Genomic DNA, 23,503 nt, shown 5'->3' with positions numbered 1-23,503 from the left:
ATGCTCACCTGGCATGGGTTGAGCCCAGCTGGGTAGTCCTGTGGGAGAAGAGCTGAAGTGTCAGAGATAGAAGGTGGTTTAAGAAGTAATATAAACTCTATCACTTTTGTAAGAAACAGGTGACTCTTCTGCATCAGTGTGGGTTTTCTTTTATGAATATGCGCGCTTGCTTGCTTTTCACACACATCTATTTTCCTGACAGTAAAGAAAGGAAGAAAGAACTAATCTGCCATAGAATCATAGAGTGGCTTGAGTTGGAAGGGACCTTAAAGATCGTCTAATTCCAACCCTCCTGCCATGGATCAGGTGCCCAAGGCCCATCCAACCTGTCCTTGAACACGTCCAGGAATGGGGCAGCAATAACTTCCCAGGGCAACCTGGGCCAGGGCGTCACTACTCTTATTGTGAAGAAGTTCCTCCTTATGTCTAGTCTAAATCTGTCCCTCTCCAGTTTATACCCGTTGCCTCTAGCTCTATCCCTCCAAGCCTTTGTAAACAGTCCCTCCCCAGCTTTCCTGTAGCCCCTGCAGGTACTGGGAGGTCACAATAATATCTCCTTGGAGCCTTCTCTTCTCCAGGCTGAACAACCCCAACTCTCTCAGCCTGTCCTCATAGGGGAGGTGCTCCAAGCCCTGTGATCATCTTTGTAGCCTCCTCTGGACCTGTTCCAACAGCTCCATCTCTTTCTTACGTTGCGGATTCCAGAACTAGACACAATACTCCAGATGAGGTCTCACAAGAGCAGAACAGAGGGGCAGAATTGCCTCCCTCCACCTGCTGGCTGAGCAGGACAGAGTTGGCCTTCTGGGCTGCGAGTGCACATCACCAGCTCATGTTGAGCTTCTCGTCAATCAACATCCCCAAGTCTTTGTCTGCAGGGCTGCTCTCAGTCACATCATCCCCTATCCTCTATCCTGTATTCGGAAAGATAACAAAGAATTGTGGGGATATTTTCCTGCCCATCCATATTTTGAGTTTTAGGATCCATCCATCCATCCATCCATCCATCCATCCATCCATCCATCTTTGAAGTACTGCTGCAAAGAAAAATAAAATAATCATTTATGTACTTCAGTGCTCAACTCCTTTGGACCTTTCTTAGAAAACTGGTCAGTTGTACTCCTCACTTACAGCTATTTAATCCCAGTGAGCAAAAGCTGGAGATAAACATGCTCGAGCTGGAAGCAGGGTGAGGCTATGCCTTTTTTAGCAGTTAATATAGTTAACTACTAGAATGACTAGCCAGTCATTAGATTTTGCTTGATTTGTGGTATTTTTGAATCACAGATTTATATTTTTCTCAGAGGGATTGTTCAGCTCTGACAGTAATAATTGCCTTTAAGACAGAAACTACTCTACTGTTGCATGACTTGTCCTGTGTGGGAGGTCAAGGGATGATAATGTTTCTTCTTGGCTTTCAATTCTTTCCTCTGAGAATATCAGTATTTCAGGGATATAGAATTCAGACTCAAGGATCCTTTTGAGACAGACAAGTGCAGAAACATTATTTATTTTGTAAAATGCTAATGGGGTGGGGGAAGAGAAAACACTGATTTGTGACTATAGCAAAAAAGCAGTATTTCTGTAGGGTTTTTTTAATTACGAGACCAAACAAAATTGTTACCCTGTTTCTTTAAGTGGTTCATGGTATGCAATAAACTAGTCAGCTTCCCTTTTTCATGTCTTGTTTAGCCTATGGTAGAGGAGAAACTTTATTTTTTTGTTTGAAAAGTACAGTTAAAATGGTATAGAGAAGGAAACCGAGTCAAGTATGGCCTCAAGCTCCGCCAGGGGAAGTTAAGGCTGGACACTAGGAAAAAATTCTTTACAGAAAGGGTCATTGGGCACTGGAACAGGCTACCCAGGGAGGGGGTTGAGTCACCTTCCCTGGAGGTGTTTAAGGGACGGGTGGACGAGGTGCTAAGGGACATGGTTTAGTGTTTGATGGGAGCGGTTGGACTCGATGATCTGGTGGGTCTCTTCCAACCTGGTTGTTCTATGATTCTATGATTCTAAGTTTGCATCTCCAACTATTACTAATCCTCTAAAAATATTTTGATGTATCATTAGCTTTTGACAACTAGACTGTGCCAACCATTGGTTCTCTCTTTGCTTGTTCCAAGACCTTGACCATTACGTATTTGTTTTAGCACAGCACTCAGACGCAGCTGTTGTGCCCCATTTTCTTGGGCACGGCATAAATGCAGGACGAGAAAATAGCTCTTCCCCAGGGATATTTCTGTCAGAAATAACCTGTCATGAATCAGGTGGCTGTACTGTCAACAACCTTTTCATTGTTTGATATTTAGAAATAGATCCCCCTGAGAGGAAGAAAGACAGATTTCACCTTTTCTTGTTATTTCTTCAGGCTGTAGAATTATTATTACATCTCTTGGAATGCTGCCCATATTGTTAAAAGGGTGTTTTGGGTTTTTTTTGTTTTGCGTTTTGTTTTTGTTTTCTTGGGTTTTGTCGTTTATTTATTTTTTAAGGTAGCGTAAATATTAGAAACAATTATAAAATAAAATTTCTAATTTTAAAATACAGTACTTCTGTAGTGGCTGGATTTTGGAAGACTCTGAAAGTGGATAAGACAAAGAGCCAGGATCATGCCAGAGTAAAATTTCCATGTGTAATTCTTGACAATTTGACCTACTTGCCTAAAACTTTGAAAGAGCAAATCCCACTTGGGTCCTATTAATGGCACTGCATAGCTGGTTGGAAAAATTGGCAACAAGGGCAGCAGAGGGATCTACTGACTTAGTAAGACAATACTGCATTGCTGTTCGTTGAGTTCACATTTAAATGTTTTCTTTTCAGCTCTAATGGCAAAATAATTGTTAGTTAAAACAAATCCTTAGCTCTTGGAGAAGACCGTATCACCAGCTCTCCATTTAGCAAAGCTGTACCTAACAAATGTATTTTTTAAGACTTACAAATTTGAAGACCCTTTTAACAAATTTTGCATATTTTGCAAAATAGGTATTATTTTAATTAGATAATTGGTAGATCATCCAGGGCTTGGGCAGCCTGACCTAGTGGGATGTTCCAGCCCATGACAGGGGTGTTGGAACTGGATGATCTTTAAAGTTCCTTCCAACCCAAACTATTCTATGATTCTATGATTTAGTTATTTATATTTTCATAATCATGGATTTATAATCCAGTTGAGTACTGCCAAATGTTCTGTGTCCTCTTCTTCAAGTTCAGTATTTTTGTGATCCAACCATTTACATTTGTTACAAAAATTATGGTATACTAAATATTATTGACTATGATACCCACGCACCATGTAAGAATTATGTTTTAGTTTCCCATCTAAAATTGCAGTGTCTTTATTTTGTGTGCTGAGTGCTTATGTATAGATAATAAAAATTTCTCTATGTAAATTAGTGAAAATCACGTAGTTCATCTAGTAATTAGACTGAGGAAGAATTAATCCAGAAAATTAACTGCCAAGAAAAGTGAGGATGATCTAATTTTGTTTGTAAAAGAGTTACTAGGGCTAAATCTTAAAACCAAGCAAAAATAAAAAAAAAAATAATCTTGGTTCTTCTGGTATTGCAGGAAATGTTACACCGCCAGTAGTGAGGATTAATATAAGCAGTGCTAGAGCTGAAAGTGGGGTTTAGTTACATTTTTTTAAAGTGGTGGACTTCTCTTTGTTTGTTCAACAAAGTGACACTTTTTTTTTTTTTACAGGGCAGTAGTTAAAGCAGTATTAAAGTGCCATTGACATCATCCAGTTACTGCACTGACTTGATTATATAACCTCTTTTGTCCAATTTTCATGCTCTGCTCTGTTTGAATGTTTTTACTATGCTGATGGCTGTTTTTCATTTCCTGCTGGGATGACCTTGAATAAAAAAAGAATAAGAATAAAGTAGACATAAGCAGTGTAGTCTTGCTGGCAGTTGCAGATCTTTTGTTCTGTGTTGAGAAACATAGTAGTTTGGCATTATGGTATAGGTTATTTCTGCTGGGTAGTAATTAATCTTCAACAGTTAGAAAAAAATAATGTTTTGCTCTTATTTTATTCTTTTGAATTTTCCAATGGCAAAATAATCCAGTTATGACAATACTAGATGATCTTTAAGGTCCCTTCCAACCCAAACTATTCTATGAGTCTATGATTCTACTGTATTAACACATCTGAAGAGAGCTAAAGAAATGATAAATGCAATGGTCATTCTTAACTTAGATTACTAATTTAACCTATTAAATCTAATAAATCTACAAATATTATATTTATCTATTAAATTTCTCCCTCTGTTTAAAGGAAAATGAGATTAACTAGTTGGCAGCTTTTTCCAGATTCAGGATTTATCACATGGCTGAAGGAATTGTTATTTTTCTGTTTTGTCACTCCCTGTTGACAATTAGCATTTCATAACTAGCCGGACAGATTAATAAGACTACATCATCTTTCACATGCATATCTTTTTCAGGCGGCTTATATCTCTCAATGTCAGAAAGTTGTAACAATGAGAAATCCATGCATTGAAAGTAGTTTGCATTATTGCTGCTGATTCTTAGCGAACCAAAGCCACCACCTACTTTTAATTTGTGAAATTAAAGCAATAAAGTTTATATTACCATGCAGCTCACAATCACATTTTGGCTTTAAATAGTTTTCCTGGGACTTTTAAAAGTATCTGTCTTTGAGGCAGGGGATTTGGCAGGGGGCTTGTTCTTTTATAAACCGCAGTTAGAGAACCTTTCATTTTTTAAGATGCTTAGGATGGTAATATCCTCTCAGGTGTTTCCATTTTGCTGCTGTGATGATTTCACTTATCTTAGGAATTATCTCTGAATTTAAGTTCCTTAGTGTCTGAAATCAGTGATGAAGTACTGGTTAACTCCTGAAGCAAATTAATGAGGTACTTACCTTCACTGCTAACAAAAAGAATCAAGATTTTATTTCATTGGTAAATGCTTCAATCTTTTTCTTTTTAATGAAAATTGATAATAGGTGTGATTAACGTGTCAACATTATGTTTCAAACATCAGTGTGTTGTATGACTATGTTGATTTCATCCACATTGCCTTTGTCTTGTCCAAAGCTAAAAGAGATACAAATATTTTCAATTTAAAGCGTGAAGTCAGGTCCTTTCAATACAATAGGTTAATACAAATGAAGATTGTCTAAACTTGAATTTAAGTGCATTGTTCTAGTTTGCTAATGGTAGATGTGATGCTTTGGCTTTATTCTGTCTTGACGGATACTGGTTTTGGAGAAACTTGGAAATCCTACTTTTTTTGAGTGGTATTGTCTGTTTCACTTTAGTCTCATTTTCATGTAGTGTTTCTTAGCATGCATGTATGAATGTGATTTATAGTCTATTATATCTGAGAGCAATATGCTGAAAAATAATCCTCCAGAGCAAGTTTAATAAGTGTAACTACATCATCATGTTTACATTGTTCTGTTGATTGCATCTACTGCAAAGTAACAGCATATGGTAAGTTTTGGACAAGAAAAACTTAGGACAAATGCTGAGAGATTACCAAGTGATTGAAGAGATATAAAGTTCAGAGAGACAGGTGATGTGGAACAGTAGGTTGACCCAAAAAGTGCTAGGACATAGTCTTATGCCACAGAATTATGTGAGACTAGTACAAACAACGATGCTTGGTTAGACCTGCTGCTTTTTCATTTTAAGCCTCAACAGGGAACACAGTGACAAATAAATGTTAGTCTGTAACTACAGAATTATAGAATCATAAAATAGTTTGGGTTGGAAGGGACCTTAAAGATCATGTAATTCCAACCCCCCTGCCTTGCACAGGGACACCTCCCACTAGATCAGGGTCCCCAAAACCCCATCCAACCTGGCCTTGAACACCTCCAGGGATGGGGCAGCCACAGCTTCCCTGGGCAACCTGTTCCAGTGTCTCAGCACTCTCACAGTGAAGAAATTCCTCCTTACGCCTAGTGTAAACCTGCCTTTCTCCAGTTTATACCCATTGCCCCCAGTCCTATCACTCCAAGCCTTCGTAAACAGTCCCTCCCCAGCTTTCCTCCCCAACAGTGCGTTGGAAGCCTGCTAGGCAACTGTCAATGAGCACCTGCTTGGCTGCGCACTGCCTGGCACCCCTCCTGACTCCTAGTTGTTTGCAGTGCTGTGAGACCCAGACCTTTCTCCAGCGCTGGAATGCAAGTCAGGAGCTTCCAACTGCTAAATTGTCAGCGTGCTCCCTGGCACGTTCTTGGCCCGCACAGCCTTGCGCTCTGCCGAACATTCCCTGGTCGCGCTCCATGAATTAGCACAGAGCAGATGACATGGGGCCAAGAAGATAATCCTGAGAGTATTCGGTTTACAAGGCATCGCCCACATGTTGTTTTGTTTGTGTTATCCAGGCGAGACTTGGTGTTTCAAAGTGCTGGGCTTAGCTTCTGTGGAAGTCTGTATGACTGAGGTGTATTTTGACAATTTAAATTGTTAAGCTGTGGAAGGTGCAAGAAGGGAAACGATAACCATTAGTATTTAGTATTTTTGTGAATTGGCAGAAAGGCAGGTTTTAGAGCTTTATGTAGAATCGTAGAATCATTTGGGTTGGAAGGGACCTTAAGGATCATCTAGTTCTAGTCCCCCTGTGATGGGCAGGGACACCTCATGCAAGAAAGGAAAGTTAATTTTCATTGTAATGACTCTTCTTTTTTTTTTTTTATTATGTATATACATGTAGCTGTGTTTGAGAATACAAGCTAAGAGATAACACTTAGCAAAGTGTTTGGGGAGGTCAAGCAGGATTTCTCTGAAGGAAGATGCTTAGGTAGAAAACCAATACAAGAAGGCAGCGGTAGCATACTTTTCCCTAGAGTTATTAATACATTGCGTAGGTATCATTTTAAAAAGTAAATATTTCCGCTATAAAACACATAATAAAGACGACTATCTGAATGAGGAGTTAGGTATACTAATTTTTTATGTGGAAAACTGAATGCATGACATTTAGGTTTGGATTATTATGTAAAAGTTATTATAGTACCCTAAAATCCCATGCCATCATGATAGGTGTTTGGATAACTTTTATTGGTTGTTTGATTCATTATTTAGAGGTTGGGAAGGGGAAAAACGACAGTGAGCAGCTGGGGTGGATGCCCTCAGTCTGCTGTTTTAACCTTTTGGTGCACCCTGGCTGGTCAGTGGAAGTGGGATTCTCTGAGCCCTGAAGCAGAGCACCCAGCCAGAATACAGTCAGTTTGTAAGAACGAAGTGGGGAACGACAAAAAAAGGTAAAGAGAAAAGAACAGGCAGGGAACAGGCTTTTGTGAGTAGAAAGTCATGTGGCAGCATGATTGGGCAGGAACTAGTCTGAAATAAAGGGACAAGAAACTTTATCATGCTGATTAACCACATGTTATTTCAGCAACACAAAATGCCTGTAGATCTGGATCATAATGTCCTGCTTGAGCTACCAGTACCTGTTTCAGGCTAACGCAGTCCTCATTCCTGCCGTTCACTCTCTGCAGGGATGTTTCCTGGCACTCTGGTTGCTCTTAATGCTTTCACTCTGAGCTCCTCTCCTGTCCCCTGGAATGCACTTAATTCTCACAAGCTGGACACGGGGTCTGTACCATGGGAGGGTGACATTTCAAGCCTGAGAAATGGTGCTTTGTTCAGTATAGAATATTTTTTTCTCTACAATGGTGTGACAGTGGGGATGGAGGCTTTGTGAATTTTTCTTTTAATCATTTACTGAAATCTTAAATTGGCTTTGAAAGAACTGGTGGCTGTTTGATTTTTTCCTGTCTCATTGCTGCTCAGTTAATTATTTCCCTTCTCAGGGGTTTGTAACTTCAAGCTTGTTTCTAGTCTCAAAACAACCAGAATATTTGCAGCCACTCCAAATTTTCTATCAGCTACAAACTTCATAATATTATTTTTAATTCTATCAACTTTGTCTTAAAATATTTAGTACCTTACGGCAGATTTTTCCTTATTCTACTTGATACAGCCTTTTATTCCAATAACTTGTCTTTCCTTATCCTCTTTTTCCCTAGCAGTTGAATGCTTGTTTACAGAAATATCCTTTAAACCATACTTCTCTGGTTTGTTTATGTGAAAGGCTTTTATCAAACCCCTTAAATTAATGCGTGCAATGTATATTCTGTCTCCTTTACCCACCTCATTATCACGTTATACAAGGAGATTAAGACAGTTTTACAGAATTTCTTCTTGAGAAATCTACAGTGGTTATGATTTAACAACTTTTGTCTTCTGTGTACAAGAAATACCTAATGAAATACCTATAATTATATTAATTTAGAGAACAAAAGAGGCTGTGCTTTCTTTATTTTAAACAGCATTTGTGAACTGACCCACTATTTTGGGGGATTTTGTGCTGAAAAATGAAAAACTTCAAGTTCACACTTAGAAGTGTTACTTTCTTTTGAGAAAGAGCTCCCCTTTGGAGAAATGTGCTGAAATCATAATCCTACATTTCAATAAGATTAATATAGTTTTTATTCGCTAAATGTAATGTAATTGTAGCACTAAATTCAAAGAAAACATATAGTTAGTTATTATAAAAATGTATATTTGTCTTCATAGCTTTCTATGAAACATTGTACTTGCATATACCGGATACACATGGCTCTAGAGAAAATTTGAGTGCTGTGTTGTATTAAGGCTTTTTTAACACCTTTATGCAGATTGAAAATGGATGGATAGGGTTTCAAACTTGATGTCTTAATTAGTCCTAATGACTTCGTATGAGATAGGAAATAACGTCAAGAGTTGGGATAAAGCATCACCATATGCAGTGATGGTAAAATAATGTGAATTATTGTGATTGGCATTGCTAATCCCTAGTTATGTTAGTGAGTTCCTGCAGAATGGATTTGACACATCAAAAGGGTGCTCATTTTAATGCTGACTCAGAGGACTGGCTCCTTCATTGAGAGCTTTGTTTCACTGTAGGGAATAGGCTTGATTTCATATAGAATCATAGAATCACCGGGTTGGAAAAGACCCACAGCATCCTCGAGTCCAACCATTTCTGTCTGCCCCTAAGCCATGTCCCTGAGCACTTTGTCTACCCATCTTTTAAATGCCTCCAGGGATGGTGACTCAACCACCTCCCTGGACAGCCTCTGTCAGGGCCAGGTGACCATTTTTGTGATTCTTTTTTTCTGATGTCCAGTCTGAACCTCTCCTGGTGCAGCTTGAGGCCATTCCCTCTTGTCCTGTCCCCTGTCACTTGGGAGAAGAGCCCAGCTCCCTCCTCTCCACAACCTCCTTTCAGGTAGTTGTAGAGAGCAATGAGGTCTCCCCTCAGCCTCCTCTTCTCCAGGCTAAACAACCCCAGCTCTCTCAGCCGCTCCTCATAAGGCCTGTTCTCCAGCCCTTTCACCAGCTTTGTTGCTCTTCTCTGGACTCGCTCCAGAGCCTCAACATCCTTCTTGTGGTGAGGGGCCCAGAACTGAACACAGGATTCAAGGAGCGGTCTCACCAGTGCCGAGTACAGAGGGAGAAGAACCTCCCTGGACCTGCTGGTCACGCCGTTTCTGATCCAAGCCAAGATGCCATTGGCCTTCTTGGCCACCTGGGCCACTGCTGGCTCATATTCAGTTGGTTGTCAACCAACACCCCCAGGTCCCTCTCCTCCAGGCATCTTTCTAGACAGACTTCTCCTAGTCTGTAGCACTGCATAGGGTTGTTGTGCCCCAAGTGCAGGACCCGGCATTTGGCCTTGTTAAACCTCATGCCATTGGACTCTGCCCAGCGGTCCAGCCTGTTCAGATCCCTTTGCAGCCTCCCGACCCTCCAGCAGATCGACACTTCCACCCAGCTTAGTGTCGTCTGCAAACTTGCTAAGGGTGCACTCGATGCCTTCATCCAGATCATTGATGAAGACATTGAACAGGGCTGGACCCAGCACTGAGCCCTGGGGAACCCCACTTGTCACTGGCCTCCAGCTGGATTTCACACCATTTCCCACCACTCTCTGGGCCCTCCAGCCAACCAGTTTTCCACCCAGGAGAGTGTGCGCCTGTCCAGCCCAGAGGTGACAGTTTCCTAAGCCAGTTTCCTATGGACAAATGTATATTCTTTTCCGTATCAAAAAACATTCTGCATTCTGTCTCTGCCTGCTTTGGGTAAAGATTTGTTTTTAATTCTGAAATTCAAAAAAAATTAGATAATTTGAGAAGCCTTGTGTGGTTTAGGAGCTAAGGATTGCTAGTTCTAGTGGAATTTTGAGTCTATTGAAAAATACTCAGTTTTCAGTATCCCATTCATGAATACTGCATTTTTGCACTTTTGATTATTTTAATTAAAATCAAAACACTTCATTAAAACACAGTTAACTTGCAGATAATCCACAAAAAGCTCTCAGTAAAGTGGAATGTCATGTCCAATAATGCATACAGAGGGATCTGCTGTATTTTCTCTCCGCATCAGCTGCAACGCTCAATGCTTCTTTAGAAAATCTTGGCACCTAAGATTCAGTGACTCACAGGCAGCAGCTTTTTCTCACGAGTGACACATGTTTCGTGTGTGTTAAGTATTTCTCGTATGAATGGTGAACAAGATGTAACACTGTTTAGCTATAACTAGAGACAGTACTTTTTAAAGAGCAAATTGAAGCTATGACAGTTTGTGCTTCTAAATCTGGAAATCCTCAGTTCAGCTGGGAGTTGGGTAAGGAGACTGTCCTGCTGTCCGGAGGCAGTCGAACTACACATCTAAACAAGGGGTCACAATTTGCATCCCTCATTTATTCTCTAGTCACTGACCGCATAGTTTGGTGGAGTGTAATGCAAACAAAACCACATCTAATCCTTTCCTTACAATGAACATGGGCTACATCCTAAAGCACTTATGTAGAAAAAGTCCTTCTGAGGCCACTATTCCAGAGCTGAATGAGCCCTGATGGGCTCATTGGTGAGGAATGATGGTTAAATATGCTCTTTGTAAGACCTGAGGAAATTATACCCCCTTTACATACAACCTCAGCCAGGGGAATTATATATGAATAGAATGCAGCTGACTTTTCTGTATTTCCTTTGAATAAATACTGAATTCCAGAGAGGCTTCTTGATAACATATTTTCTGTTATAATGCAGTGCACATTTATGTTTTAATTAGGACTGGTTATGGTGCAAAGGTTGAAGCCTTTAACACCACTTCTCACTGTGTTCTTCTGGAGAAACTAGCTGCTCATGGCTAGGAGGGGCATGCTCTTTGCTAGGTAAAAAACTGTGTGGATGGCTGCACCCAAGGAGTTGTGGTGAGTGGAGTTAAATTCAGTTGCCGTCCAGTCACAAGCGGTGTTCCCCGGGGCTCTGTCCTGGGGCCACTTGTTTAGTATCTTTATCAATGATCTGGATGAGGGGATCGAGTGCACCTTCAGTAAGTTTACAGATGACACCAAGTAATGTGGGAGTGTTGATCTGCTTGAAAAGGAAGGTTCTCCAGCAGAATCTGGACAGACTGGATCGATGGGCTGAGGCCGAACGGATGAGGTTCAACAAGGCCACTGTTGGGTTCTGCACTTGGGCCACTACAACCCTTGTACAACGCTACAGATTTAGGGAAGCGTGGCTGGAAAGCTGCCTGGCAGCAAAGGACCTGGGCTGGTTGACTGATAGCAGGCTGAACATGAGCCAGCAGTGTTACCAGGTGGCCACACTGGACAACATCATCATAGCTTGTTTCAGAAACAGTGCCAAACCTCTAATCCTACGAGATTAGACACTGAGGTGCTGGAATGTCTCCAGACAAGGGCAAATAAACTGGTGAAGGGTCTAGAGCACAAGTATTATAAGGAGCAGATGAAGGAACTGGGGCTGTTTAGCCTGGAGAAAAGGAAGCTGGAGGGAGACCTTATTGCTCTTTGCAACTACGTGGAAGGAGGTTGTAGCAAGGTGGGTGGTGGTCTCTTCTCCCAAGTAACAAGCGACAGAATGAGAGGAAACTGCATCAAATTACACCAGGGGAGGCTTAGACTGGATATCAGGAAACATTTCTTCACTGAAAGTGTTGTCAAGCATTGGAACAGGCTGCCTGGGGAAGTGGTTGAGTCACCATTCCTGGAGGTATTTAAAAGTTATGTAGATATGATGCTGAGGAACATGGTTTAGTGGTGGATTTGGCAGTGCTGGGTTAAGGATTAGACTCAATGATCTTAAAGGTCTTTTCCAACCGAATGATTCTATTATTCTAAAGTTATGGCAAGTTTATGTCCTACTTATTGAAAGCAATTGGTAAGTGTGTTCACCAGGAACAATAGAGCAGTAAGTGTGATCACAGTCTTTTCAGATTTCACTTCTTTTCCATTTGTTTCCCTTCTGTCAGAGAGTATAAGGTCCTGGTGTGCTTGGTCTCCTGCTAGAGAAGAGAACAGACCTGGTGCCCTCCTTTGTTTCACCCGTTTCTGATCTTTTCTCACAGTCCATCTCTTGCTGTTTGGCCTCCCAGGGAGTCCATTCAGTTTGGTAACAAGACAGCAAATTATTTCCTGGTTCTTTATTTTTTTTTTGTGTGAGTTTCTTTCATCTAGTCCTGATGAGTTGGTTAAATCAGTTTCTGAGTTGCTGGGAGTAAAACAGCCAATGCAAGTGAGCAGTAAATTCGTGCGGCTCAGAGCCAGAGGAGGACAGGAGGTGGGCAGAGGTGGAAAATGCTGCACCTTCTTTCAGCAGGAGAGAGGTGTGAGACTGGCACAACCGTGGTGTTTCCCCACATCCCCGTGGTGTGCAACCTTGCTCCCTGTCCCTGCGTGCTCTGCAGCCCCTCGCTTGAGAGATCGGTTTCCTTCGTCTTCGAGAAGTTCTCATTCAGCTCTAGATCTAATGGGAAATTGAAGAGGGTAAAAATGTATAAAAACCTAAGACAAAGTAAAATTAAATAAGAAAAGAAATCTCTTCTGGAAGCTGGATTTATGGGTTCTTAAAAGCAGGACAACATAAGGCACTTAAGCCTTCTTACCCAAAACAAAAGGATGGAGTAGCTTAAAAGTCTTTAAAGCTGCCTCCATTTTCCCTGAGCTTTTTTCTGGTCTTGGTTTTTCTATATCTGCTTTTTTTACAAGCATTTTTATTTATTATTTACAAGCGGCTTTTAAAATACAGAGATGATTCAGTTTAGTGAAATACTATTCAGCATCCCATTACAAGGGGCTTCACCATGGAAGAGAGCATCCTCATGTCTGCAGGTTCAACTTAGATACAACCTTCAACATTGAGAGCTGAGGGTGGATTTGGTCAAGGCTCTGCTTAAGTCTGCCAAACAGTGTTTGGATCCGTTTTGTCTTCTCCTTTAGTTAGAAACTATGGTTTATGGAAGGAGCCTGGTCATGGTAGTCACAAAAGAGCTTGCTTTTTTCATATGGAAATATACACAAGGTTTGGGTTTTTTTAATAACATGATTCTCCTTTCTTTATTCTACAGAGACTTAAGATTTAATAGGATTAAAGAAATCCAGCCCGGAGAGTTTAGACGGCTTAAAAACCTGAACACACTGTAAGTTCTTTTTCAACTCTGAAGGCCCCTTTCCCCTTTAGATTTAATGTGATTAATTTGATAATGTGCCAAATTTGCTCACTTATCACAGTGATTATCTCACAAATATCAGCTGTAGTATTTACACAGGTGAGGGAAGTGAGATTTAGGCCTGATGTATTTGAAAGCAAATCCTGGTTATATAGCCTAAAATAAAAAAAAAAAAGAAATTATTTATATTGTAAAAGTATTTTGGTTTGGTTTTTTTTTTCCCCCCAGCTGTTACTGCATGTTAAAACAAACATCTGTTTATTTTTCATAGACTTCTAAACAACAACCAAATCAAGAAAATACCCAGTGGGGCATTTGAAGACCTTGAAAATCTGAAATATCTGTAAGTTAAATGAATGTCACTTTTTGCATCAACATGTAACTGAACTTCTTCAATTCAAAAGTGTTTTAATCTCAGACTGTGTTTTTATCTGACTCACTGTATTAGGAGGTAAACTGCTTTGAAATTCTGTGAAATTCATTTGCGGGATGGGGGCAAATGGGAATCTTTGTTTCTATAAGCAGGTGCTTTGAGATTTGCTGATATAACACTATGGTATCTGTAGGCAGTAGATTTTAAAGGACTTGCTAATTGCTGTTTACTATGTGCAACTTAAAATATAATTTATAAATGCGTATGTTGAGAAGTTTAGGAAGGCGCTTCTTTAAAGGTTCGCTTGAAAAAGTTTGTGTTTTGAGAAGTGGTTTCAAAGCAGCTGGTGCAAATTTTTTGACTGCAGAAGCTTGTAACTGTATATAAGCTTTTGACTAGTCCTAAATTGTCCACTGAATGCACTATAAATTTGTAAGAGAAAAACTAAGTCAAACACAAAATAGAAAGGTAACTATATGATTTGCCATAAGCTCTGTGTCTTCAAACACCCTGAATATTGTAAGACTAAGTTCTCCCATTTTTAACAAACGTATAGTGTGTTAATTAGCTGAATAAACTAAAGGCATTAAAAAATGTTGGTTTTATCTGTATAAAATACTAAAGCTGAATAGGAAATTGTCATGGATCTCAGCTCTAGTCTCTGGAGTCCACCTTATGTAGCATCATGTAGGAAAGTTTCACCTTGTTGTCTTGGAGTATTGTTCATTGCATGAATGCTGTACAGAAGAAGTGGTCACTTTGAGATTTCGTTGCTTTGGAAACAGTTCAGAAGCTTAATTTTCCAGCTCGTTTTCAAGAATGCAACCTAAATAGCTCTAGGAAGTTGGGAGAAGGGTGGAAAATTAAAATAACAACTTTGTGCAGATGCATTACCTAATTTTCCAAGCTATGTTTGGTTACATTTACTGGTTTCATTTATATGTGTATCGTCTTTCGATACTAAAATTGTTTAATCTGTATACAGTAGTAGGGAAAATAATATTGATCAGACTGTCCCCAGCGAATTATTAAAGTCCATGTTGAGTGTTACAAAATATGTTTGTATGGTAGATCTGGTAGTGGAGTAAGTAAGGTCTGCTAATTCAGGATGGCTCAGGTTCTTTCCATAATCAATAACAGCAAAAATACTGTTTATTAGTTGTTTGTTTTCACGTGCTTGCCATTGCCTAGTGGTAGTAAACCTAGATAGTGGTAGATAAAACTCAGCTATGCACTCTGTTCATTGGGCACGGGAACAGGCTGCCCAGGGAGGTGGTTGAGTCACCATCCCTGGAGGTGGATGAGGTACTGAGGGACACGGTTTAGTGGTTGATAGGAGTGGTTGATAGGAATGGTTGGACTCGATGATCCAGGGTCTTTTCCAACCTGGTGATTCTGTTATTCTGTGAAATAAAAATGGAGAATGAAGATAACTTTGTCAACAACATCAATACCTGTTCACTTAGTAAGAAATGGAGAAGTGAGGAATCAAACATAGCATCATTGTGATAAGCATGTGATAAATGGAAATTAAGATTATATGAAATGGATCAGTTCTGGAACTGCTGAAAGGGAATGTGTGTGGTTTGTTTTTCCTTTGGTGAATGAAGTAATAGTGGTAGAAGATACATTGTAGATTTGCCAAAGTGCAGAGCTGCTGACCCTCAACCTTCCAGAGAAGGAATTGGGTCATATTTCCTTCTGTGCCTTCTGCCACCATTGCAGTGATGATCATGTTCCTCTGTCCTTTGAACACCTCCAGAGATTCCAGGTCTTCTTTGCAATTCATGTTGCTAATTCCACTGTCTCCTTTATGTTTCTGTATAAATCCCTCTTTGCTGTGTTTATTTACTTGTCAGATTTAACTCTACAGTGCCTGATACTGCTATTACTTTCGAGATTTTTTTTTCCTGCAGTTCCGAACAAATATATCTGGATCTTACTTCCTTAAATCATGTGATTTTTTTTTTTTTATATGGTCCCTTAAATACAAACAAATAAGAGTTATGTTCATAAGGGATATAGTAAGCTTTTTAACTGCTACTTAAGCTTAACTACTTTTTTTTTCCTTAATTTCCTGATAACTGATTACCTATTTGTTTGTTCATTTCCTATGTATTATGACCAGTACCTCTCACCTCTATCAGCCTTTCTGAAAAAGTGTTATTCAACTCTTCTGGAAATAGTTGGTAGTAATCACCAGAAAGTAATTTAATGTGTTAATAGTATATGTAATTTTGTCATCTTAATCTTCTGTTTATTCATTCTTTGTAAAATTCTAATGGTTCAGTTCCATAAGACAGCTCTTAGGTAAATGAAACGATAAATTACTTTTTCCCTAATTATACTCTGAATCCATTTTCTGCTAACTTGGGATAAATTTTGAGAATGTTCATAATTCCGAGCATTTTGTATTTTGCTTCCACTTTGTTCTGTATTGGAGGAACTGCTTTTTGTTCAGATGTGTATCTATGTTAATTAAGCACACTGAGTCTTTGTATATGAATGTGCTGGAATCTCAACAGTGTGTTGGAAAACCAAATTTAGAGCCAAGGGAAGGATACTTCTCCATATGGTGCCCCAAACTTGTCAAGAGTTGAACATCAGATACCTACAACTTTTCTCCTCGTTAGTGCCTGTTGTGAAATGCCAGTGTTTTACCTGTTGCATCAAAAGAAGTTTGCTATATTTCCAGTAAGTTACTGAAAACTGTAATAGTAGAAAAGTGAAAACCACTACTAATAAAATGCCTGCTAATAAAGCCATTTGTGGTCCAAAGTCTCTTCATCCCTTTTATTTCATAGAAATCCATGCCTGATTAACTGAGTTTCAAATCATTTGTCCAATCATTGTTACAAAGTTCTTAACTGTGAACCTGTTCCTAACCTATCATAAAAAGAAAGTGACTGACATCAAACCTCAGAAGTTTTTTCATTTGCTGCCTCCATGCAGAAACTGCAGTCATCAGCTAAACTGTGAGATTTTTCTCCAACACCCTCTCACTAAACCATCTTTGCTGTTACAAGCATGATGAACATGAGCACATACACTGATCCATCCTGATTTATTTTGATTATGTCAAGAACACATAGACAACCCATGTGAACATACTGGTACCTTGCACGTGTTTGTTCCGTTTATATTACAGACTGTCAATGGAGACCAAATGTCCATCTTTACACAATGATAAAACAAAAGATAACGCTGTTTCATGGATGTGATACCAATATTCTATCTTGTGTCTTTTTATTTTTAAATATTCAAAAGGTGAATAGGCGGAGTTAACAGAAATTCTCACTTTTTGGTTCTCCAAGTCCAGTAAAAAGACTTATTCTATCACAATTTGAATATTTGTACCAGTATTCAGATGAGATATTTTAAAGGAAATAAGAAGCCAGTGGCATCCCCTGTGTGTAAAGGCACTTTTGATGTAATTTGTCCCACTGAGTTGAATTTATTTTGACTTTTGGCAAGCTCATCAAGAGACAGTAAGTAATGACAGTGGGCATGGGGAAGCCCAAGACCATCCGGGTGACAGCCTTGGGGTCTACACGGCACCAGATTTTAATCTTTCTTAGCAAATATTTGGGATGACATCTCAAGGACTAAAGTATTTTTACGTGTATGTGTTTAGGTTTTGTTTTGGTTTTTTTTTTTTCCTAATATGTAGTTGAAAAAACTGTCTTCATGTGTCAACTTAATTCTTCTTTTCCACCTTCATGTAGCTCTCGTTTGTGTACTAATATTACTGATTGTTTCTTGTTTCAGCTATTTGTACAAGAATGAAATCCAGTCAATTGACAGGCAAGCATTTAAAGGACTTGCCTCTCTAGAACAACTGTAAGTGCCTTTTCTCTTCTGTGCTGTCATCATCAGGGTCCCCCCGCAGAGGAAAAGTGCACGTGTCCGTCCATACATCCTGCCTGCATGCTCTGCATGTCTGCACTCCCTGGGTTGTTAGGCAGAGAGCCCCATAATCATTTGCATGTGAAAAAACACAATTGATCTCTGTGTCAAATTCCTCGTTTCTATGTTTGTCTTTCATTTGTGATTTGAATCCCCTGTGGCCCTATGAGGTCTTACATAGCTTTGATGAAGAAAAAGCATTATTGTGCAAAATGTTGAAAAGTGATTTGCATTGCTTAGTGAGATATTCTGACTTCATTCCTGTAGGTTTTATAACATCATGATTCCTTTGACTGCAACAGTTACTTAGTTTTACGCAGCTTAACTAAAGCTGAATTAGTTTGTTGAAGTTTAACCTGATTTTGCTGTACTTCAAAACAAGAAGAATTTAAAATTAAAACCTTAGTATTGTTGATATCTGTTAATCACTGCCGTGTACAGATGTTTAAAAAATAAGAAAGTTCATTGTAATGTAGAGGTTTCAGTGATGTCTTCTAGAAAGATTAGCATTGTATTCGTTTTCCGTTATAATGACTGAAGAATTATTTCTACTGAAAAAAATGCAAAATGTAGTCCATAACATGAGAAAAACTGATTGTTTTGATTCCAGTGATTTTAACTGTGTTTTGTTTTATAATCAGAAAGCATTGCTATACATTCATTGTGGTGATGTTTAGGAAAAAATAGCTACAAATGCATAGCTATTTCACAGTTTGACTGCCAAATAACTGTACTAGACTAATGAGTTTTGTAGTGTATAAACTGAGTGGACTAAACATCTTTATTCTAGGACCAACATAAATTTTGAAACTCGTGACAGTTATTGGGCCATTACAAATTTTCTCCAATATAGACCACTTTTCTTGTTTGTATAAACCTCTAGTGGATATTTGTGGACACAGGCTATATCTGAAATAAAATGGCACTTTGGATCAGTATGACATCATACAAGTTCATTTTAGAGGGTAATAGATGCCTTTTGAAGGTAGAGCTTCTATATGAAACAAAAGTGATAATAATGAAACACATATAGATGTCGTTTTTTTCCTTAAAGCCTTTCTCTTCCTCTTCCTGCTACTCTAGAAATGATTATTGCAGCATATCAACAGCAACTGGGAGGGCTGACTTGCATGCTAGTTGCAATTCTTATTTTCTCTGTAGAATTTTAAATATCGAGACCTGTTTATTGAATTACTAATGCTTCCAAAACAGTATTCTTCCCTGTGCCACAACCTTGATATGCTGCAAGTGGCAACATTTTTTTCTTCTTTATGTTGCTCTGTTTCCCATTCATCTATTATGACTGAAAAACATAAATTGCTTTGGAATATTAACGTTTTTCTGCTAGGTTGCAGTTCAGCCTCTCTGCTTGCAGTGATATCACAGCTTAAGCTCAAGCTTGAGCTTGACCAACATTATTCTGTATGAAATTAAGTTTTAAATGGGATTTGAGTCTCATCTCTAGTTTGGAAGTATGGAAAAGGAGGCAGGCACAGTCACTGCTCGGCATCTGCCCTTGTGTCCTGGCAGCAGTTGATGCCTCACGCCTCGCTCAGGTCTGCTGAGCTGCCAGGTGGCGAGGGGGGTCCTGCCCTACTGGGTGCGCATCAGAAAGCTCTTTTTGAGCCCTTCTCCTGTGCAAATCTTCAAAAGAAGGCTTGCCAGGGGGGAAACAGGGAGCACAGGAAGCCCATGGCAGGCCTAGAAATCAATTTAATGGCCTATTCATTGAGATTTGTAATTTATGAGAGAGATTTGTCATTTATGCAGCTTTGCATAAAACCAAGTTCTGACTCTAGAGAGTCTGTTTTATCACATTATGTATCTTTGGAGAAAGACTGTGTTTGCAAGGGAAAAGTTAGTCTTTTCAGGCAAGTTCCCAGTCTTCTTACATCAGTTTGGGACTGTACTTCAGTTTGGGTTGTTTAGCCTGGAGAAGAGGAGGCTGAGGGGAGACCTTATCACTCTCTACAACTACCTGAAAGGAGGTTGTGGAGAGGAGGGAGCTGGGCTCTTCTCCCAAGTGATAGGGGACAGGACGAGAGGGAATGGCCTCAAGCTCCGCCAGGGGAGGTTCCGGCTGGACATTAGGAAAAAATTTTTCATGGAAAGGGTCATTGGTCCCTGGCAGAGGCTGCCCAGGGAGGTGGTTGAGTCACCTTCCCTGGAGGGGTTTAAGGGAAGAGTGGATGAGGTGCTGAGGGGCATGGTTTAGTATTTGATAGGAATGGTTGGACTCGTTGATCCGGTGGGTCTCTTCCAACCTGGTGATTCTATGATTCTGTGATTCTATATCGACTATTCAGTTGATGTTTCCACATAAGGCTTCTGTGGCCTTAAGTTATCAAACCTATTTTGCTGCTGGATGTGTTGACTCAGCCAAATGCTATTCTCAATGCTCAGCAGAGTTTTCAGAAGTAGATGCTGTCGTCCACATCTCAGGGAAAAAAATTGATTCATAGTAATTTCTTCTGCTGCAATGAAGCAGAGTAGAACTCAGTTACTTTTTTAAAAAAAAACCTGAACAATAAAGCAAACGCTTTTTTTCATTTTGGTTTAGTTTGTTTTTTACTAATGTTATTCTTTGAGAGAAGTTAAATATAGTTTGATTTAGGATGCCTGTTGCATGTATAAAGGAAGAAAAAGCCCAGTATTTACTGTGGCTGGCAGGATGCTTCTTAAACCTCCACAGTGGAATTCTTTGCTGCTGATGTAGTAGAAATATCTTCTTTTTTTTTTTTTGACATTTCTGCCAAGGGAATAAGATCTTTGAATCAGATCTTGAAACCCACTTGTGCTAGAGTAAATTCTGAAAAAAAACCTTGGCAGTTCTAGATGCTCAAACACACTGAGCCATACGTATTTCGTCACCTAACTCATGGGCACAAAGAAGGAAGGTGAGCTGATGAAAAGTAGCTGCTTAGTCCCAGTTTAGACCCTCTTAAATCTGCAGGACATATGTTTGTGTCTGGCAAATGCAACACAAAGCTGCAGGAAACTTGCATTTTTTTTGAGCGGCAAAGGGAAGGCAGCCAGAGCACCCAAAAGGCAATGAAAGCTGCCTCTATATGTTCGTGCTTAGACAGCTGCTCTATGCCTCTTTATAAGCCTGTGCTTAGATAACTGATTCCCACCCGAAATATCACATATACCTGGCATGGGAGATTGTGAGTTTGCTGTATCTGGATCCCAAAATCAAGCTGCAAATGCAGTCTCTTTCCAGATGCGCATACATCGCTTTGCAGTTCTGGAATCCTCAGCATAAGAAGGATATGGAACTGTTGGAACAGGTCCAGAGGAGGCTACAAGGATGATCCGAGGGCTGGAGCATCTCCCATATGAGGACAGGCTGAGAGAGTTGGGATTGTTCAGCCTGGAGAAGAGAAGGCCCCGAGGAGACCTTGGAGCGACCTTCCAGTGCCTGAAGGGGCTACAGGAAAGTTGGGGAGGGACTGTTCACAAAGCGTAGCATGAGGGGCAATGGGGATAAACTGGAGAGGGGCAGATTTAGGCTAGACTTAAGGAGGAATTTCTTCACCATGAGGGTGGTGAGGCCCTGGCCCAGGTTGCCCAGAGAATTGGTGGCTGCCCCATCCCTGGAGGGGTTCAAGGCCAGGTTGGATGGGGCTTGGAGCCCCTGATGCAGTGGGAGGTGTCCCTGCCCATGGCAGGGGTGGGACTGGGTGAGCTTTAAGGTCTCTTCCAACACAAACCGTTCCATGATTTTGTGATTCTATGATTATACTCAAGTAATGGATTTTAAGTACTTCCCCAGTGTTGTGGAGACACTATTAGAAATGAGCAATTGGCAGGTATGATAAAAGTAATCCTTTAAAAAAATATTATTCTACAGAAGATATAATTCTAAATTTAGTGCTGTGAAAAGCACCACGGAGACTGAATTATACTGTAAATGTTCATCATCTAAGATTAATAGAAGCAAAGATAAAATCTGTACCATGCTTGTTTGATCAAATCTTTTTCTTCCTCCAGGTGTGTTTGATCTGGACTATTTTTTTTTTCCTTTAAGCATTTCCTTTCCTCCTGTTTCAGCCTTGAAAGAATTAAAAGAAGGAGACACAGGGGCATTTAGAAATTATTCTTGCATGCTTTTTCTTTCAGTTCCCATTATGAAAGTCCTTTTAATATCAAATTCATTACATCATACCACTATTTTAAGTGTTTTGTACCATGTACATAAAAGATGTGTGCAAGTGCATTTCAGTGTGAGATTCATTCCTGAATATGATTACAGTGAATTTCCAGTCCAATAAACTCATATTAATTAAAATATTAAAAACACTTTAGAAGAGCGTAGATGTGGAACATACAATCTAGTAGGAGGTGTCCCTGCCCATGGCAGAGAGTTTGCAAGCAGATGATCTTTAAGCAGATGATCTATGATACAAGAAAAGAATGTTATTATAAATCTAAGTGATAAAATGTGATTAAAATGTGGGTTGTAAAACTGAGGATTTTTTTATTCTTTTTATTGTAGATTTGCAATGCAATCTTGTTTCTACATCTATTTTTTCTAGAATTAAACTTGTGAATAATTAATTTTCCCACTTATTTAATACCTTATTCTGTTCATAAATTACCTGACAAGTTGCTCAGGACTTTTTTCTAGATAATAATTTGAAGATCTTGTTCTGCTTTGCTGAACAGTGACAGACCTGTAAAACCCCGCTAACTTGTCGTATGAAGCAGTTAGGAGTATTTTCCATCTGGACTTCATGATTTGATTTTTTGACCTACTTTAGGCAGGATAATTTCTGATGAGGTAAAGTTAACTGTTTTATTGTCCTTCAGTGCCTGAACTATTGTAGTTTTATCTGTGATGATTTGAAGTTGTAAACATGGCAGGGTTTACAACAGAAGTATTGTTTCAATTAGACAGATTCATTTGGCTGGAAAAACAAGATGAGTTTTCAGGCAAGTTAAGCATTTTTTACATCTGTAATTACAGTAGTCTTGAATGCTAAACAGCAGTTATGAGCTGTTGCTTTGAGTTCAATGATGTAAACGTCACATAAACCGTCTGAGAGAGGAGTCCTTTTTCTCTTTTTGCTAATCTCACCTCTGATCTATGGAAGGAGGGATTGTGTGCCTCGATGTGCCTGCTTTTGCCAGCGTTATTTGTTGTTCTAGTTAGAGGTATTACTTGTACTGACAAATCTTGCCTTGTCAATGACGAAGAGGTACAAGAAGTTAATTTATTGGGAAGATAAAGAGATACATTTGCAAGGTGCTCGTGTATCATAAAAATGCAAGTAGAATTAACAGAGTTAAAAAAATCCCTCTTGGCACAGGAAAATATGTAATTTTTTCCAGAATCAAAGCTTCTTCAAAAGAAGTAACTCTGTAGTTTTTTCCCTTCATCGTCTTTCACTGCACTGATCCCTACCTTGCCTTGCCCCATCCTGCTAGTCCTCCCTCAGGGCTGGACCTGAGGTCCCTCTTCTTTTTGCTGGCCGTTTAAATGACCCTTGCAGCAAGTATCTTCCTTTGAGGTGTCTGTCTTTTTAATTTAGATGAAATTGGCCTGTATTTTCAATAGGGAGTTGAAGACTGGCAGGCATAGCACGATGACACGGTTTTCTTATGCAAACAGCATCGCGCTCTGTGCTCCCTACAATATGTGGTCCCGCGTTGCGCTGGCAGTGAGCAGGCTTGACACTCCGATGTGCCTGATCACATTTATGCTGATTTATTGGCTTTT

The 23,503-nt window shown here is 39.6% G+C and overlaps 1 protein-coding gene across 1 annotated transcript in view; it reads left to right on the top strand.

Moving 5' to 3' along the window:
* PXDN (peroxidasin) overlaps nt 1–23,503 on the top strand; it is an 87,462-nt gene that overhangs the window by 17,470 nt on the left and 46,489 nt on the right. Inside the window, exons 2-4 of the mRNA XM_069851539.1 lie at nt 13,401–13,472; nt 13,774–13,845; nt 17,644–17,715. Coding sequence (XP_069707640.1) covers nt 13,401–13,472; nt 13,774–13,845; nt 17,644–17,715 — 216 coding nt within the window. The remainder of the gene's footprint in view (nt 1–13,400; nt 13,473–13,773; nt 13,846–17,643; nt 17,716–23,503) is intronic.

The sequence above is a fragment of the Phaenicophaeus curvirostris genome, chromosome 2 (assembly GCF_032191515.1).
Source record: "Phaenicophaeus curvirostris isolate KB17595 chromosome 2, BPBGC_Pcur_1.0, whole genome shotgun sequence".
In the NCBI taxonomy this organism is placed as follows: domain Eukaryota; kingdom Metazoa; phylum Chordata; class Aves; order Cuculiformes; family Cuculidae; genus Phaenicophaeus; species Phaenicophaeus curvirostris.
This window is presented reverse-complemented; position numbering and strand designations above follow the sequence as displayed.